The sequence below is a fragment of the Centrocercus urophasianus genome, unplaced genomic scaffold (assembly GCF_019232065.1).
Source record: "Centrocercus urophasianus isolate 14NV4802_14NV808 unplaced genomic scaffold, USGS_Curo_1.0 seq_1424, whole genome shotgun sequence".
Classification (NCBI taxonomy): Eukaryota; Metazoa; Chordata; class Aves; order Galliformes; family Phasianidae; genus Centrocercus; species Centrocercus urophasianus.
Window position 1 is genome coordinate 2,087 of NW_024884614.1, and position 17,094 is coordinate 19,180.

Genomic DNA, 17,094 nt, shown 5'->3' on the forward strand with positions numbered 1-17,094 from the left:
TGCGTGACGTGGGATCTGGCTCTCATGCTGAAGGAGACACTGACTCAGGGGTGACCTTGTGCACGGTTACTTGATGTTCTTGTGCCTCTGGAAGTGGGTTAAACAACAAATGGCACCTCCTGCACCTACCGCTCCATGACCACCAAACCCTACTGGGTGATGAGCATTAAAAATGCAAAGCTTTGCCAAGTGATGCCTGTAAGGAAAGCAGGACAGCAAGGGGCAGGGTCACAGCCCCACGGCATGAGGGGAGGTGTGACTTGTGCCTGCACTGTGTTTTGGTTCCCTGGCATTCAGAGCAGAGTCAGGAAGAAATGGGGAGAAGGGGCTTGGGAAGCTTTGTTACAGAGCAGATCTGCGTGGGCTGAGGGCTGTGCTCCCCTTTCTCGTGGTCACTCCTTCTGCAGAAGCAACAGCTGTTGGCATTTGGCATATGCACAAATAGAAGTGCTCTTTTTTTTTTTTTTCCATCTTCAAGGGCGAAGGCCAAGAGGTGGAAGGGAAATACAGCACACCTCAGGGTGCCCCAGTCCCAGCAAAGCAGCAGGAAAGAGCTGCTTCTGCAGGTGGAACGTGCCTTCCTCGGGAGCCCAGGGGAGAGCTGGATGCCAGTACCAGGGATCCATATTTCACCCCCACACAGGATCCATATTCCATCCCCACATAGGATCCACATTTCACCCCCACACAGGATCCATATTCCATCCCCATACAGGATCCATATCCCACCCCCCCACAGCTTCTGCTGGAGCACCGCCCCTCAGCACCTCTGCACTGTGCCATCGGTTGACAAAGACTCACAGCTTTTCTCCCAGCCACCACACCAGAACTGAGCCATTTTAACCAACGCTACACCATAACCAACACAAAGCCCATCTTTTGCCATTCTCAAGCCACACCGTGTTTCCAGCATCCATCCCTGTGAGTGCCAGCATTTGCTGGGAGATGCACGCGCCCATCCCCAGCCCTGCAGCACGGCACCCCAGCGAGGCGCACGCCTGCCTGAGCAGGTAGAACAGGAGCAGGAACAAAAGCAAGAACGCAACTCAAGGTTACAACGCTGAACCACACAGCTTCATTTTCTGCAGCAACGGAAATCATTAATAACAGTTCACGCTCTCAAAGTAGTTGCCATCCGAGCTCTTGAAGAGCTTTATTAGTGTGCGAGACCTCAGAAGTCTCTCTAAGGTATTAGCCCCTTCTTAAAGGGAGAGGGCAATTAGGAAACAACCATTTGTGTGCCTCGATCAAAGTCAGCACGCAGCACGTCAACGAGTGAAGGGGAGGCAAGGCAGAGAGCCCACAGCCACGGCCTGCCCAAGGCTACAGGAGGAATGGACCCATCAGGAGCCACAGTGCATTCCCCCAAGCACCTCTCCACCAGTCTGCAGCCGCCAGCAGGATAAGGGACCCGAGCAGTGCCACGTGGTACCTGGTGCAGCCAGCAGCCTTAAAGGACATGTGGTGACTGGTATCATTAGGTTCTGGTAGTGCCACCTCATTCAGTGCCTCCTTCCCATAGGAAATAACGTGATTTCCCTTAGCAGTGCAGAGTCCGGGCCACAGCATCGTATCTCATGTGGAAGATGCAAGCATTATTTATCCCAGCCAGCCCACACCTGGATCTCAAATCATTTTGCTTGCATTGAGCACTGCACTGAGCACATACAAAGCTTACCACCAATGCAGCTACAGACACTGAGGGATCTACACAGCTGGAAATGAAACGCCTCCTGCTTTAACTAGCTGGGAACCTCATGGTTAATTCCAATCACAAAAATGAGCTGACCTTCACTGAAAGCAAGCCATTCAGAGAAGTTTGAAACCAGGCTAAATGGTTTGATCATCTGACCTCCTGCATCTCATGAGCCATTAAGGCCAAGGATAAAAGTTTCCCTAAACTGTCTTTGTCAGCTTAAGAGGGGTGGAGGGAAGCTGCAAATGTGCAGAATGGAGTTGTAGGGCTGGACCCACTGCTGCCATGGCTGGAAAGCTTGTCCTTCAGGGCAGGATTGAAACGCATCAGCCAAAGCCTTCTCTGCCAGCAGAAGCTGCATCTCCACTAGAGGGCTTTGCTGATGCAGAGCTACGAGCAAGCCTTTACTGCATCAATTAAATCTGTATTTCCAACAGTTACGTCTGTACTGAACTGGGTAATTTGCATTTAGCGAAACAGTATCTTCCAGATACCTTCAGGGCTGCCCTTTCGTTTTGGTTATTTCTTCAAACCGTGCCCTCATGCTGCAGCCCCCTCCAGCCCTGCAGTGCACACTGTGAGCAGGGAGCCGTGCACCAGGGTGCAGGACGAGACCCCCTCCTGCCTTCCTCCCTCCCTCCCAGGCACTCACTAGTCAGCGTGGCAAAGCCATGGCAACAAGAGAAAAGCTTCTGTTATTTCACATCCTGCCATTCACCGACTGGGTGACCTTCTGTCAGCAGCCACTGAAGCAACCTTTGGAAATTTTCCGTATCACTTCAACCTGGTTGCTGTGCCTGCCAAGGTAGCAGCCGCACCTCCAGAGCAGAGCAGGTTTGGAGCTCTGTGCATCTCAGCCTGCCGTGTTCCATCCAGTGCTGAGCACTGGCAGAAATCACCTGAACAGCGTGGTGTGAAAAATAAACCCGGGGATGAGTCTGAGCGTGATAGAAAAAGATGGCCTGGGAAATGACTGCAATAAAACTCAAATAAGCAATCGGTTAAACACGCTAATATTTATCGTTTGAAAACGAGGTGGAAGGATCATTATAGATGAATATTAAATACCTTCATTCCTTTTTTTTGCTGCAAGATTGAGAAGGTCAGAAGTTCGGGGGATGTTTTAATGCCTCCTCAGATCCCTGAAATATGGCTAATTCTGCACTGTGCGGAAAGGGAACGGGCCCTCCTGGGCCCTCTCACACATGAGAACTGCTATAAGATTGGAAAGAAGGAAGACTCACAGCCCAGGAGCTCCTGCATGTTCCAGTGAACCCAATTTAAACAGCGTGGGGCACTCATGCCAGAATAGATGTGCTGACTTGAAATATATTGATCTCCACTGATGTGAGAAAATAATCTGACTCCTGTTCTCTGAACGCTTCCATACAGGATGGTGATTTGCTTTCTGGTTCTGTCAATTCTGCAGGAACCCTTCACTGCAGGAACAACCCTGGGAAGAGCTCCTTATTTTGCAATGCTTTTTGTCCCTCGATGCAGACAAAATGCTCTCAGGTTCTCCTGGCAGCGATTCCTGGTGGAGACACTGCTGCTCTGATACTGATATGCTTAACAGCAGTCATAAATTACAGTTACATGCACTTTTTTTTTTTCCTCCTGAATAATGAAGTTAAAAGGCCACTTTGGCATAAATTCATTCATTGTTAGCCCCTGTGAAGCAAGCTCCTCCTGGTGCTGCTGCATACAAATAATTGCTTTTGGCAAAAGCCAAGTAGAACACAAGTCACTTGCTTCATTTATTTCTATTATTACCATCAAATGCTGGCTTAGTGCTGGGCAGTGAGGTGGCAGGGCAGCAAGATGAGATAGAGGGACGAGTTCTTAGTGTAAAGTTGGATACATGAAAGCCATGCAGTGTGTATTTGTGAGCATGGTGTTCCTTCCCAGGGGTGGCCATGGCCGTGCCCCTCAGCATCAATGGACCTGGGTTTTATCCCTGGGTTCCCACCCTGGTATCCTCCTCAGACTGCTGCTACAGTCAGGTATCATAAGGAGTTCCAATGCTACATGGATCTGAGCAGCAGGGCTGTGATCTTTTGCCATTTTCTCTCAGGAATCTCACTGGAATTTCAGGGACACATTGAAACGTGAATTTTACTTCTTCCAAATAGTTTTTTTCCCTCATCTGCTGCAGCTCGAAAAGCTGCATTGCAACATACCACAGAGAGCAGCAAAGAGGCAAGGAAATAAACTGAAGTACAGTGATTTATGGTCTAGGCCAACCTCTGTGTGTTGCCTCAGCTGGTCCTCTTTTTGTTCCTGCAGGACTTGTGCTTTGATCACAATCTTCAGGAGTGTTCTTATGAGCAGTACTGTATCTGTTCATCTAGTGGGAGAGCCAGTGCACACTCCTACAGCAAAATTCAGGGTACACACTTCTCACATCTCTGAATCACCAATCCAAAGTTCTCCAAGCAAGCACCCCCATAGATGTAACTTCACAACTCCTAAGGCCTGTCTGCTAGCTTCCATGATACTTTGTGTTATGGAAATTAGAGCAAACTAAGAGTCCTGTTTTCCACCTGCATGAACTGACACAGGAGTTTCGGCAAGCCTCATGGCATACATCTCCTGAATGGAGCTTTGGGGGTGTATAGGAACTGCTGAATCACAGCCTGAACCTCTGATTGATCACCTGAGGCGAGCACTGAGTCAGCCACAGGAGCACAGGTGAAGGCAATTCAGCTGTGCTGCTGGAAGGAGTGGAGCCAGGCTGCACCTCTCCTAGACCCATTTAAGAGCTGACTGCCAGTGGGGGAGGATCTGTTCTGGAGATCTCCTCCTCTGGAGTTTCACAGTGAGCCTAGGATACAGGTAAGCATCCTAGTTATTCTGTTTTAGTATAGCTGCGTAGCCAAGCTCTCTGGTATATCTCATGACTATAGCATCTGTATGTTCATTATACAGGGGCCAAGAGGAACAATCCTATCAGTGGAAAAGGTGTTAGTGGTGAGTACACAAACCCCTCAGGCTGTTTTTTACATACGCGTCAACCTTAACTTGAAGGAACTGCCTCAAATTCTGAAAAGCGTGACCTGCAGTCCTTGGTGAGGAAAAGGCTGCTGCTTAACGGCACGCACGGCAGCAGGGTCTGCAATCACAGCTCTGCTTTGATTTGCACCCAGACCCAGCAACCAAAGAAGGGCAGCTCTTGATGCTGCGTGGCCAAGCGGGTCCCACAGCCCCGGGCTGGAGCTGTCCAGAGTTCTGCCTCCAGCTCCTTCTGAGCAGCTCTGCTGCTGCGGGCAGAACCTCCAGCTTGCTCAGTGTCCAACACACGCAAAGGGAAACGCTGCGAGGTGCAGCAGTGCTTCCTGCCAGATGTCAGGTTTCAGGAAGGTTTCGCTGCTGCAATGCCAGAGGAGCTCTGTGCCCACCCCTTCGCTCCTGACGGCGGATCAACATCTGCAGTTTCACACCCTGGCACCAGATTCTCTAAGCGATGCCCCCTCGGGTTGCCCCCAGGTAAAAGGCATCCGTTGGCACAACTTCACAGCTCAAGCTATCGGCAGTCTTCCCCTCCCTTGCACAATGCAAACTCTTTCATTCCTGCGAACTGGCAGCGGCGTACGAGATCAGATTGAGGTTTTGGTGTGCTGGAAAGCAGATCCAGCACTGGCTCCCAGTGCCGATTTGTGGGGAGTGAGCAGAACATGCTTTGCTTTTTATAGACTGTTTCCATGGTGCACAGAGGTTCCCACTGCTAATTCTGCAGCTGCAGAACTCCAGAAAATTGCGTAGCCTGGGTTTAATCCTGTGGCATTCAGCCCCTTCTGCTCCAAATCCAAATGCAGTGGCCTGACACCCCCAGCAGCCAACCAAGCTCCCTCCCAGCATGACATGAGGGCAGATGGTGCTGAGCCACACCGAGCTGCTGGCCACAACCACCCCACCTGCAAAGGCTCCCAGAAAAACACGAGGAGGTAAGGAGATAAATTCCTATTCCCCATGTGTATTTTTAAGACTTCATAGTAGAACTACGTGCCTAAAGAACAAGCAGACTGCTACAATCCATAACAGCAACAGCACCCCGCTTCCATGGACCAGCACTGGTAGTATGTAGTCAAAGCCTGCCCCACCTGGACAAACACAACATTTCCAAAAGCATCTTCCAAACATCTTCCCAAAAGCACCAGCCGCCCCCCAGCCCCAGGAGCACAAACCCGCCTCGTGCCTTGCACTGCCCCGTGGCAGGGGCATAACTCACCTGCTCCTGTGAATTCATCACCCGCAGCTTCATTTGCTTCAGATAAGTAGAGGTGAGAGGCATGTTGTAGTCGATGATCCCAGAAACCAGAGAGGAAGGTGGTTCGCTCTCTGAAGAACAGAGAAAGAACTTTGTTCAGATACAGAGACGTGGGAGCACAAACCTGCGACGCGTTGCCATCATGATCAAACATATGTATTTAGAAGCACTTAAAACCCCTAACTGGAGCCAGTGCCCCCTGAGCTGAGGTTCCCACACAAACACGACCCAGAGGATAATTACAGAACAGATGTTGTTTTGCAGGAGAAAAAAAGCACTGCTGTCACACCTATGAAAAGCCCACACAATACTGGAATAATTTTTCAGTCTGCCAAACTAAAACCTAACAGAGGAAGAAAGCCAGCCTTGCTGAAGGTCTCAGAAACACTTCCATGCAAATGGGATTGATGCAGAGGGTGATCAGGAATTTCCAGTTTGCTTTGGCATAGCAAAGTCTCACCAGTTTTGCTGGGATTCCCTCAGGTAGGGGTTATCATTAAGGCAACTTATTAAGTGTCTCTATCTGCTGATGAAGATTATTTTTAACACCCTCATTAGAATACATTAAAAGCTTAATTTTAAAAACCTCTAATTTAAATTGTTCCTGTTGATTCCTCTGCCTGCATCACACTGAACTCCAGAGATCACTCTGGATCCAGCCTGCTCCTGCAGATCCCCTTTCCACCCAGCCTAGACAACTCCCAGTAAGGCAAACCCTCCATGAGATTTCTGAGTTCACATTTCTCAGCTCTGTGGTCATCGCTGTGAAGCTCTGCATGCAGGACTTGGAGACCTCTGTAATTATTTCTTTTGTCACAACCTTTACATGACTGTGCGTGTTCAAGAGGAAAGTTGCCTTTTCCCACAGGAAAAGATGCTGGTGAAAAGGGAAATCTCTGTGCCTTTGTACAGATATTTGCCAGCACCAGAGGACAAGCCCAGCTTCCCAGCAAACCCCCAAAGGCTGCGTGTTCTGCCCACCAGAACACAAGTTCCAACAGCAGCAAAGGAGGATTTCCAGGAGCTGAAGGTGAACTGGCAGTGGGAGTTTTCCTTTCCTGTCTCAGAACCTCAGTGCCTGCCTTGCATTTTCTGGGGTCACCAGTTTCACAGGCACCTTTGACACAGCCCCTTTTACAAACGGCCTTCACAAAATGTTTTACAGCACCTCAGAAAATCCATCAGCCAGCCCTAATGGGGCTGCTTTTCAGAAATGCTGAATATTGCAAAAGCCCAGTGAAACTCAGCGGACCCGAAGGTGCTTCACACCTCTGGAAATATCAGATCTATTGTGTCTGATTAAGAAATGACCTGACCCAAAAGCATATTGTCCATAGCTGACTTAAACATTACATAGTTTTTGCAAGAGCCTGGTTATGGAAATGCAGAGTTTGCTCTTCAAGTCCTGGGCAGCTGCAGCATCCTGGATAGCTGATGGATACCCACAACTACTCGGGTCGCTGGCTTGCACACACATGGAGCTGCACAGCTTTTAGGAATGTTGTAAACTCAGGAATCTTGTAAACTAACCCCTCGCCTCTTTTCCATGCCTGTGCATCACTGCTCTCCATCATGCTTTGACCTACAAATTAATGACAAGCATTCCTCTGTATACATTAAGCAAGCAAAATAAGCCATTTTTCTGCTGTGCAAGGACATCAGCTTGTGACGAAGAGATGCTAAAATCTCAGAGCAAGGAAAGAGCTCCCAGGAACAAAATCTCCTTTGCTCAGTGCTTATACAGAGAGCAAGGCTCCAGGGAAACAGCTGAGCACCCTCAGACAGGAGCTGGAAGAAGGAGGACCTCAGTGCTCAGCCCTGCCTGAAACCATCCTGGTGTAAACCTGCAGCCATCCCATCAGCAGCAACGAATGCCCAGTGAATCTGGACAGCTGCAGCAGACAAGCACTTGTGCCTGAGAAACCAGAACGTCTGGGTTTTTTATTTAAGCTAACTGAAAAGAAAGAAAACCTTCGTTGTAAAGGGCCTGAGGGACTCCATAGGTATAATCCTCACACCTTGTGTCACAAAAGGGGCAACTGGAATCATTTAGCTCCTCTTTAGAAGATACTGTATCACAGACCCCAAGTGTTGGAAATACGGATAAAAAAAGGCAAAGCTGAAGTGAAATGGTTTGGATCCTAATTCCAAGCCTGTATAATTCCACTGGAATTACTCCTAATTTAATAACAGTGTAAAAATGCCACATTGAAGCCCAATGTTCAGAGCTTCCCAGGCGCAAGATAATTTTCTTCTATGAATTATGTGAGTGCCCTGCAGGGTTCAATGTCAGGTATGTTTAATTAGGGATTTTTCTGATCACATAGGAAGTGTGTTGAGATTTGCTTAATGGACAGGTAGAAGTAGATAGGAATGACTTCATTTCTTTTTCTCACCACGTTAAACATTACGTCCATCTGTCAGTCTGTGTGCATGCACACACACCCAGGCAATTTCCCTATGACCCCACCATTCTGTAGGTGATTTGCTCCAGATGAATTGTGGAATACGTAGTAGTGAAATCAGATACTCCTCCCCAGTAAAAGTAATCTTATCTAATCTACTCTATGTGGTTTCACAGGTACTAAGTCACTATTTAGGTGCTATTCTGAGCAGAAGGGCATTTCTGTCCTTCCATTTCTGGTGGGAAAGGAGAAGGGCTTCTATGCCTGTTTTCTTCCTTTTGGGTTTACTTCCAAGAGAACTGGAAAACTTTGTGACAGTTGTTTGCTCCCTGCTCAGGGTCAAGCCAAATGCTCTGCTTGGTGTAACAGCTGGGTTCACCCCCAGAGAGACCAAAGGCCAAAATTTCCCTCGACCTAATTTGAAAGTGGGTCCTCAGCAAGCAGGGTGGGCAGGTGCTGTGCAGATGGAGCTTGGGCTCATAAACATCAGGGGGTTATCTGGGGCAGTTTCTGAAAAATAGAGCTTTGCACTTGATGAGGTAAACGAGTTTGTAATTCAGAAGAAAACCCATCCAAACATCAAACTTAACCATCTTCTCTAGAAGGAAACTTGGTCCCATCTTATGCTCTGCTCATAGCTCCTAGGCCTCAGAGCTGCAGATTGGCTCCCTCTATAAAAGAACTGTAATGAGCTAACTACCACAGTCACCATGCTAATTGGTTGTATACACAGGCATAATATAACTTTGATTACCAAAACATTTTCTGTTATCCAAAATGGGATCACGACGTGCGTATCTATTAATTACTGCCAATTTTTTCTTTATCAGAAACCTCAATTATTCAAACAGATTCACTGTCTTTCATTACCAAATTAATAGTTTAAAGAAAAAAAAAAAACTTTAGGTCAGGTTTTTCCAGAGATCTGAGCTTCTACCCACGTACAGTTATGAGCTGATTGCAGATATAGCTGCAGTGCTTTTGACCCAGGCTTTGTGGGGTTGCACTGGAGAAGGGGAACCAGTGGTGGAACTGCTCAGAAGCAGAGCTGGGTTGGGCAGCCCCATCCCACTGCCTCTGCCAAAACCAGCGCCCAAACAGCGATGGACAAATGGACTTTAAGCCATTCCCCAAGCTTTGCTGTAAGAGCACACTGAAAATACACAGGGTTAGGAAATGCAGTTGGCATTGGAGACAAATCTCATGAACGAAGCAGTCACTGACAGCTCTCAGTGTAGGGTGACTGCTGGCTCCGCTCGCACAGTTTGCTTGCCTTTACCTTTGGGCTCCAGCCCGTTGGAGTTGAAATGCATCCTCTTCTGGCACTCTGTGCAGCTCATCAGGAACCTGGTCACAGCTTCTCTTGGGAGAAAAGCATAGGTCTCTGCGATCTGGGAAAATAAGGAAAGGGTTGTATGTGCTGGGAGGGAAAGCCTGAGGGCTGGGACACAGCACGAGCACTGCCCTCTTAGCCTGAATCCCAGAACACAGCTGTACAAAGCTCCTGAGCACCGTAACACAGCAGCGTGCTGCTCCTGAACCCCATCTGTGGACTTTTTATGCAGCCCCTCCTGCCCAGAAACTCCTTCCTGCTCTGCTTGGGCTCTGAGCAGAAAGAAGTTATGGTTGTGTAAGGACTGACTGAGAAAGTTAGGGCTTTCCAGCACTGTTTCACTGCTAATTACCATTGCCCTGCTAACCTGAAGAATGCATTAATCTTTTGGAAGGGCAGGTCACTTTTTCCCACAATGACAATCAATTACTGTTCATAACACTTTGCACTTCTGTGACATATTTTACCTAGGGAATCAAAAACATTTTTACAAATAGTAATGAATAAAGTCCTAAACCTTTGTGGGAAAACTGTGGGAAACAGCTGAGGATGCATTTTTAAAATTGGATCCCTGAACACTGTATCCAGACCTCAGCACCCACAGAAGGCACCTGGAGGTCAGGAGCCCTCTGTTCCAAGCAGTCTCCATTAGCAGCAACTTCACAGCATTTATAAAGACCAAGCCTAGATTATTTTCAGAAGGGAGAATGTGATTTTAACGTAAAGATTTCTGTAAGGCCATGAGAGACCACAAAATCATGGGTGCCCCACCTGTACAGCAAAGTCAGGGAACCTATCCCAGGTTCTCCTGCAGCTCAGCAGCCAGTGCTTTGCCTATAAAACAACTTCCAGCATGATATCTGGTCTTAATTGAAAGACATTAAGAGGGTGGGGAGTCCACCTCTTACTTTGGGGCTGGCTCCTATGGTTAATCACCCATCGCATTTGGTCTGAAGGCCCTGTCCCAGCACAGCGGTTCCCAAACCAGGGCCGTGACCCCAACAGGGGTCACAGCACTTACAAGTGGGGTCATAAAGCAGACAGAAATCCAATTGTTTGGGCCTCTCCTCGGGCGGCGAGCCTGGCAGAAGCGGGGCTTCCAATGGGAAACAGCACAGCAGGGCAGAGCAGGGACGTCCCGGCCCCCTCCTCTGGCCCATAGGCACCATCCTCCCACCTATTTCATAACAAAATCAAAAACGCACGCATTCCAAGCATTTTTCCTACCTCACGGGAAGGGGTGACGTTTAAGCTTTCTTGAAAAAAACGAAGGGAAAAAAAAAAAAACTCGTGGAAGCAGTGCAGCCTGGGCAGGGCGGGGGACTTGGCTGAAGCAACGGAGCCCTGAGGCCCAGCAGAGAGAGGCGTCCACCTCCGCTGAGCGGCAGCAGAGCCCAGCCTTTGGCGCACACGTAAATGCCGTGCGGGTGGAAAGTTCAGGCAGGGACCTCGTCCCAGCAGCCAAATGGAGGATGCAGTGCTTGGTCCTCATGGGATTCTCCTGCCTAGATACAGCCCTATCCAGCTCTGCTGTGACTGCAGGGATGCCCGGCTCTGCCGCTGCCTCTGTGAGGTATTTATCAGCGCTCCAGCACTCGGAGCACCCGCAGAAATGCTGACATTGAAGGGCCTGAATATTGCTGCTGGCAAATGCGGTGCGGTGGCTGCCCCTCCGCCTCGAGCAGGGCTGTGCCTGCGTCCCTGCCTGCTCTGCTCCAGCAGAGCCCCAGCTCCCGCTGCAAACGTTCAGCTAATTTTAGTGATACAGTTGTTATTTCTCAGCTGATTTGATGCTCTGCAGAGCAGACAGCTTCCCTGATGAGTTATCTCCCATCCAAACTCCCTTTCTGATTGCCTCCCTCCGGAGGTCAGGGACAAGGGCAAACTCTCCAGTGCCTCTCTAATCACAAATGGAGGGCAGCAGGGAGGCAGGAGGGGCCGGCAGGATGTGGCCACGCAGTGCGCGGCCCCTGGGTGCCATGCTGTGCTGCGGGAGGAGCTCAGCTGGGAGGGAGGGCGAGAGGGAAGCGTGCTGAGCAGGATGCAGCCTGCTCCCAGGGCACGGCTTTGTGCTTCTGAGAGATGAAGCAAAGGGATCAGAGAAGGGTCGGTGCGGTCTGCAGGGCACAAAGCACTGTGCAGTGACAGCAGAGGGGACCCGCAGGGTGGGGGCTGCACAGTCAATGTCACGTGCAGGACCAATGGGACACGACAGCCCCCAGCCCTGCACTGAGCCTTGCACAGCCCCAGGGTGAGCAGACAGCAAGGCAGCTCCCTAAAAGGAGGCACGTAGCAGGCGTAAGCTGTGCCAGCCACATGTCTCCAAGCGACCCAAGTCCTAGGCTGCAGGATTTGTGAGAGCAGCTTGGATTTGGACCGTGAATTCAAGATCTTCTTGCACCAGAAGAGCCCAAATATTTGCATCGAAGGGCTGTGCAGAGTCAGGAGAAACGGCAAGCTCCCTGGAGAAGCACACTTCAAGCAGAATTATGCCTGACCTAACTAGAGTGGTTTCAGGATGGATAGATCTGGTTTTCAGCACCGGGGAGCACCTGAGCAGACCCAACTCGGGAGCTGCCTCCATTTTGCAGAGCAGGGAGCCAAGGGCAATGCTGTGGTGCAGCACAGGGCTGGGCTCCAGCCGAGCCCCAGGGCCCTTCCCTGGCTGCTGCTGCCCCAAGGCCCTGGGGACAGCGGATGGCACAGGGGAGGCAGATGGCACAGAGCAGCGGGGGGGGGGGGTCTGGGTAAACATCCCCTCACATCAGCAACACTGAGCATTTCTTTTTTTTTTCCTTTTTCCCCCAGACATGTACAGTTGCCTTTGTATAATTCATTTGGTCTTTCCTCCTCCAGCAGCCGTGCTGCTGCTGCGGCCCCGTTTCCCGTCTCCCTGGCGCAGCTGCTGTGCCTTTAAGCAGCCCCTTTCTCACGCCTCCTCGTGCAGGCGAGCGGCCCCACTGCCTCCGGCCTCCCCTGTGAGCAGCAGTGGTCCCCTGTGCCCGTCCCCCCACAGAGGGAGTCTCACCGCTCGGTAGGTTTTCTTCTGCCCAGCATGTTTGGGTGCTTTGCCCGGCTCCGTCGAACTCTCCACATGCATGGAGTAAATGATGTCAAAGAAATCTTCCACCACAGCCACGCGTTTCAGAGAGATGCCCTCGGGCTCCGACAGTCCATCTGCCCCCTACAACAGTGCAGGCAAGTCGAGTTAGTGTCAGCGGTGGGTGACAGGGGTGACGAGATGGGCCCGGGGCTAACGCGATGGCGGGGGCAGAGCTGCAGCATGCTGGCCCCGAGCTGCCGCGGGCGCAGGGGAAGGGGGGGGGGTGAGAGCTCCGGGAGGAGGATGCTGTGGTCAGGGCAGTGGCTGCTGCTGCTGCTCTGCTGCTCACGCTGCCAGGGAAATTGGGCCAGGAATAAAAACAAGAGAAGGGTCCAGAATCACAACATCCAGAGTCACAACCAAGCGAGAAATGTAATTTTCGTAATTTTGCTAGGCTGGGAATAGGCAGGGGAAGCTCTTTGGGCCCGCAGGGTGCTAAACCACCTCGGGAACCCCTGGAATGCGCGTGCTATGAGTAGGGTTGAAGGCAGTCCCCTTGAACACCACCAATAAGCGGGACAAGATTGCACGGCGATGCCAGGATGCGGCCCCGAAGGGAACGAGGCAGCATTGCCCTCCTTCCCCGCGCTGACCTTCCCGCGGCACCCTCCCTCCCTCGCCCACGCGGAGCAGCTGAGCGCTGGCAGCGGCAGCACAGCTCTTTGTGTCAGGATGTGCCGGGGAGCAGGAGGCTGCATGCAGCTCAGCGTGGCGACAGACTGGTGGGAGTGGGAAGCGCGGAGCAGCGCTGCTCCAAGCTGGCTGCAAGGAGCAGAACGAGCTCGCATAGCAGGGGGGCTGTGGGGCTGCCCGGGCGCTCCCGGCACAAAGCACAGCACCAGGGGAGGGTTCTGGAAGCTGCTCAGGCTGCGCCATGAGAAACGCCAGCATAGGATAAAGATATATTATACACACATTCCTACAAATATTCCTATATACAACGCACCCCTTTGAGGCTTGCTTTCTGAAAATAAGCGCACAGATGCAGCCCAGTTTGTACACAGCAGGCTGGTGAACGGCAATCTGCACTTACAGGGCTGAGCCCCTCTCCTATGAAGACAGACTGAGGAAGCTGGGAGTGTTCAAACTGGAGAAGGCTCAGAGGAGTCCTCACTGCAGCCTTCCAGTACTTGAACGGAGCTTATAAACAGGAGGGAGACTGACCTTGCATGGGCAGATAGTGACAGGACAAGGGGAGATGGCTTTAAACAAAAAGAGGGGAGATTTAGGTCACATGTGAAGAGGAAATTCTTTACTCGGAGGGCAGCAAAGCACTGGCACAGGCTGCTCAGAGAAATGTGGGTGCCCATCCCTGGAGGTGCCCAAGGCCATGGATGATCTGATAGGGGGGGGGCGAGGAGGGGCAGCCAGTCGACAGCAGAGGGTGAGGCAGAGGGGCTTTGGGGTCCCTTCCAACCCAACCCACTCTATGATTCCATGATCTAAATGACCTGCAAACTATCTATTTCATGTGCATTCACATCTGTGAATGCAGGCAGAGGTCTGCGTGCAGAGGGAATATCCCACCTCCCAGCCTTTATTATTTTGCTGTTGCTTTTGGTGGATGGGCTTTACATTCCCACACAGCCTACAGATTGAATAAATGCTGTTAAGTCTCCAGTCATCGGAATCTTAAAAAAACCCAATCCTTCAGAGCAACGGCCCCTGCTGAGGACTCCCACAAACTGGGAAGCAGCCCGTCGGTCAGCTCCTCACCCCAACTGCAGAGCAGAGCACTCATGCATGGCATGATGTATGGGAACTGTTGATCACAGCCTGAACCTCTGATTGACCACCTGAGGCAAGCAATGAGTCAGCTGGAGGAACACAGGTGAAGGCAATTCACCTGTGCTACCGGAAGGGATGGAGCCTGGCTGCAGCTCTCCAAGATCCTATATAAGTGCTGACTGCCACTGAGGAAGGATCTCTTTTTGGAGATTGCTCCTTGTGGAGTTTGCTGTGAGCCTACGACACTGGTGAGCATTTCCATCTATTTTGATTATCTTTCCATTGCACTAATCTTAGTAAGTCTAACCTCTGTATACCTACTGACTGTACACCTATTGACTGTACACATGACCACAGGGGTTCTCCTCCACAACCCAACCACCGCCTTCCCCTGGGTGCCCCAACTGAGCCTTATATAAAGGTGGCTGCAACAAAGAGAATATTGAGAGCGAACACAAGGGGCACGGCGCAGGGCTGACGTGGTGGGGGTCGGGGAACTTTGCCTGAGGGAGGGTTTCTGAGGAATAGATCTAATTTCTTCTGTCACTGTTCAGGGAGTTTCACTTTAATCCAGGGCATGGGTACTCCCTTGCCAAGGAGGAGCAGGCATTAGGAGCCTTCCTACTGACCAATAATCCTCAGAGCAGGGTTGAAATGAGGATAATTAGAGAAATGGGACAAAGGAAACTGCACCAGGGGAAAAAAAGGACAGGCAGACAAAACAAGCAGAGCCCTCAAAACTGAGGTTGCAACCAACTGCACATGCAAACCACTGTTTCCGGGGCCACCTGACCAACAGAGAGCCTCACCCCTGCAGGGCTGGTGGTTGCCTGTTTCCTCCTGGGTTTTACAATGCCTGCAGCTAAGGGCTCCACGTCCCCTCATCGTGCTCTCTGTGATGCTTATTCAGTTCTGGGAAGCAGGTGAGGTGCGAGCATCAAATCCACTGGATATCAGAAGCCATATCGAGTTGGTGATTCTAGGATTACCAAGGTTCATCAGTGGCAATATAACCAAATGTTGACTCAGGATTTAAGAGGACACATGTGCTATGTGTTACCTCTCCAAGGGCCTGTGCCCCTCTCTTTCTTCCTTCCACACCAGCACTGCTCATGAGAATTCAAGGCATGAGTCACAGCCCACAGTATCTCAGAACGGCTTAAAAGCCATTAGGTTTAAAAAGCAATAAAAATCAGTTGGGATGAAGGCAGATGAGAACAAGGGATGCTTTTGCCCCCTTCTGGTGTTGGGGCTATACTGGAAGCTGCCTGCCCCCAAAGTGCATAAAAGACTCAGGAACAGAACTCAGCCTGCAGACGCGGCAGTGCCAGCAGGAGCCTGGCAGAGCAGCCCTTCGCACCTCCAGGCTCCCTGCATTGCCCTGAGCTGCCCTCCATTCCCCCTCCCACCTTCCTGTCCCCGTCTCCTGCAGACTTCCCTCCTTTCCCTCTCCCCACCTCCATCACTCCCTAACCCTCCTCACCCCTTTCTCCCACGTTTCCCACCGGCCCTTCGCTCCCCGCAGCCCTTTGTTTCCCTCTGGTTTCGTTTCCTCGCTCGCCCCCGTTTCACACTTCACATCTGCTTTACCCCCATCCAGCGGCCTTCCTCAGCCCCCGCATCTCCTCCCCGCCCCAGCACCCTGCAGCTCATCGCCGAGCTCCGCTCCCCGCGCACATCGAGGCCATTCGGTTCTCCTCCCCGCACCTTTGTTCTCCGCTCGCCGCCCTGCCCTCTCGCCCCAGTCCCCCGTGACCCAACCGCTCGGGCGCGGCCGTCCCCTTCTCTCCCTCCCTTCCTCCCTTCTCGGCGCTCCGCCGGGGCCGCCCCGGAGCGCCCAGGCCGGGCCCGGCGGTGCCATCTGCCGCGGCGGCGATGAGGAAGGGCCGCTCCCCCCCGCCCGGCCCGGGCTGAGGCCCCGGCGGCGGCAGGTAGCGGCGTCGCCATGGTAACCGGCGGGGCCGCGCGCTGCCGGCGGTAATCCGCTCCCCCGGGCCGGGCCGGGCGGCTCCGCCTCGCGGCGGGAAGGCGGCGGCCGGCGGGGGCGGCTGCGGGGAGCTCGCGGCCCGGCCCGCACCGGGCCCCGCGGGTCGGCCGGCAGCCCCCGTTCGTCCTACGGGCCCTCGGGTTCCGTTCCTCAGCCGGAGGGAGCGGGGCCGAAGGGCGAACGCCGCGTGCGGCGGGGCGGCAGGCCGAGGGCCGGCAGATCTGCCACCTGATCTGCGCTGACCCCCCGTCCGCCCTGCGCGAAACCGGAGCCGGCCTGCCTAGTGTGCCCTGCCGAGCCGGCCGACCCGACGGCCCTTCCCCGCTCGGTTCTGGGACGGGTTCGGCCTGAGCGAGGCAGGGGTGCGGCTCCCCGGCCGTCATTGCTGTTGGACGTGGTGTACGGGCCCGAAAGGAGCTCAGGAGGGGCCCCGCCTTCACTCGGGGCAATCCCTGCCCCCATGCAGGGCGCTGAGCCCCGCTTCACCGCTCCCCAGGAAAGCGGTGGCTGTTCTCAGCGGGGTCACACGAGGGCCGTGGGGGTGCAGGAGAGGGAGCGGGGTAGGAGGGAGCTGC

General features: G+C 52.3%; 1 protein-coding gene across 1 annotated transcript; it reads right to left on the bottom strand.

Annotated features, from left to right (window-relative positions):
* Window positions 1-5,924: 5,924 nt before the first annotated feature.
* On the bottom strand, window positions 5,925-15,684 carry LOC122158486 (nucleolar protein 4-like; the record flags this gene model as incomplete). The annotated part of the gene is made up of 5 exons (XM_042815186.1): window positions 15,593-15,684; window positions 15,342-15,511; window positions 12,730-12,885; window positions 9,648-9,759; window positions 5,925-6,034 (listed from the first exon to the last, which is right to left on the bottom strand). Coding segments are annotated over exons 3-5 (294 nt in total), but the record flags the coding sequence as incomplete, so codon positions are not given.
* Between the last annotated feature and the right edge of the window lie 1,410 nt (window positions 15,685-17,094).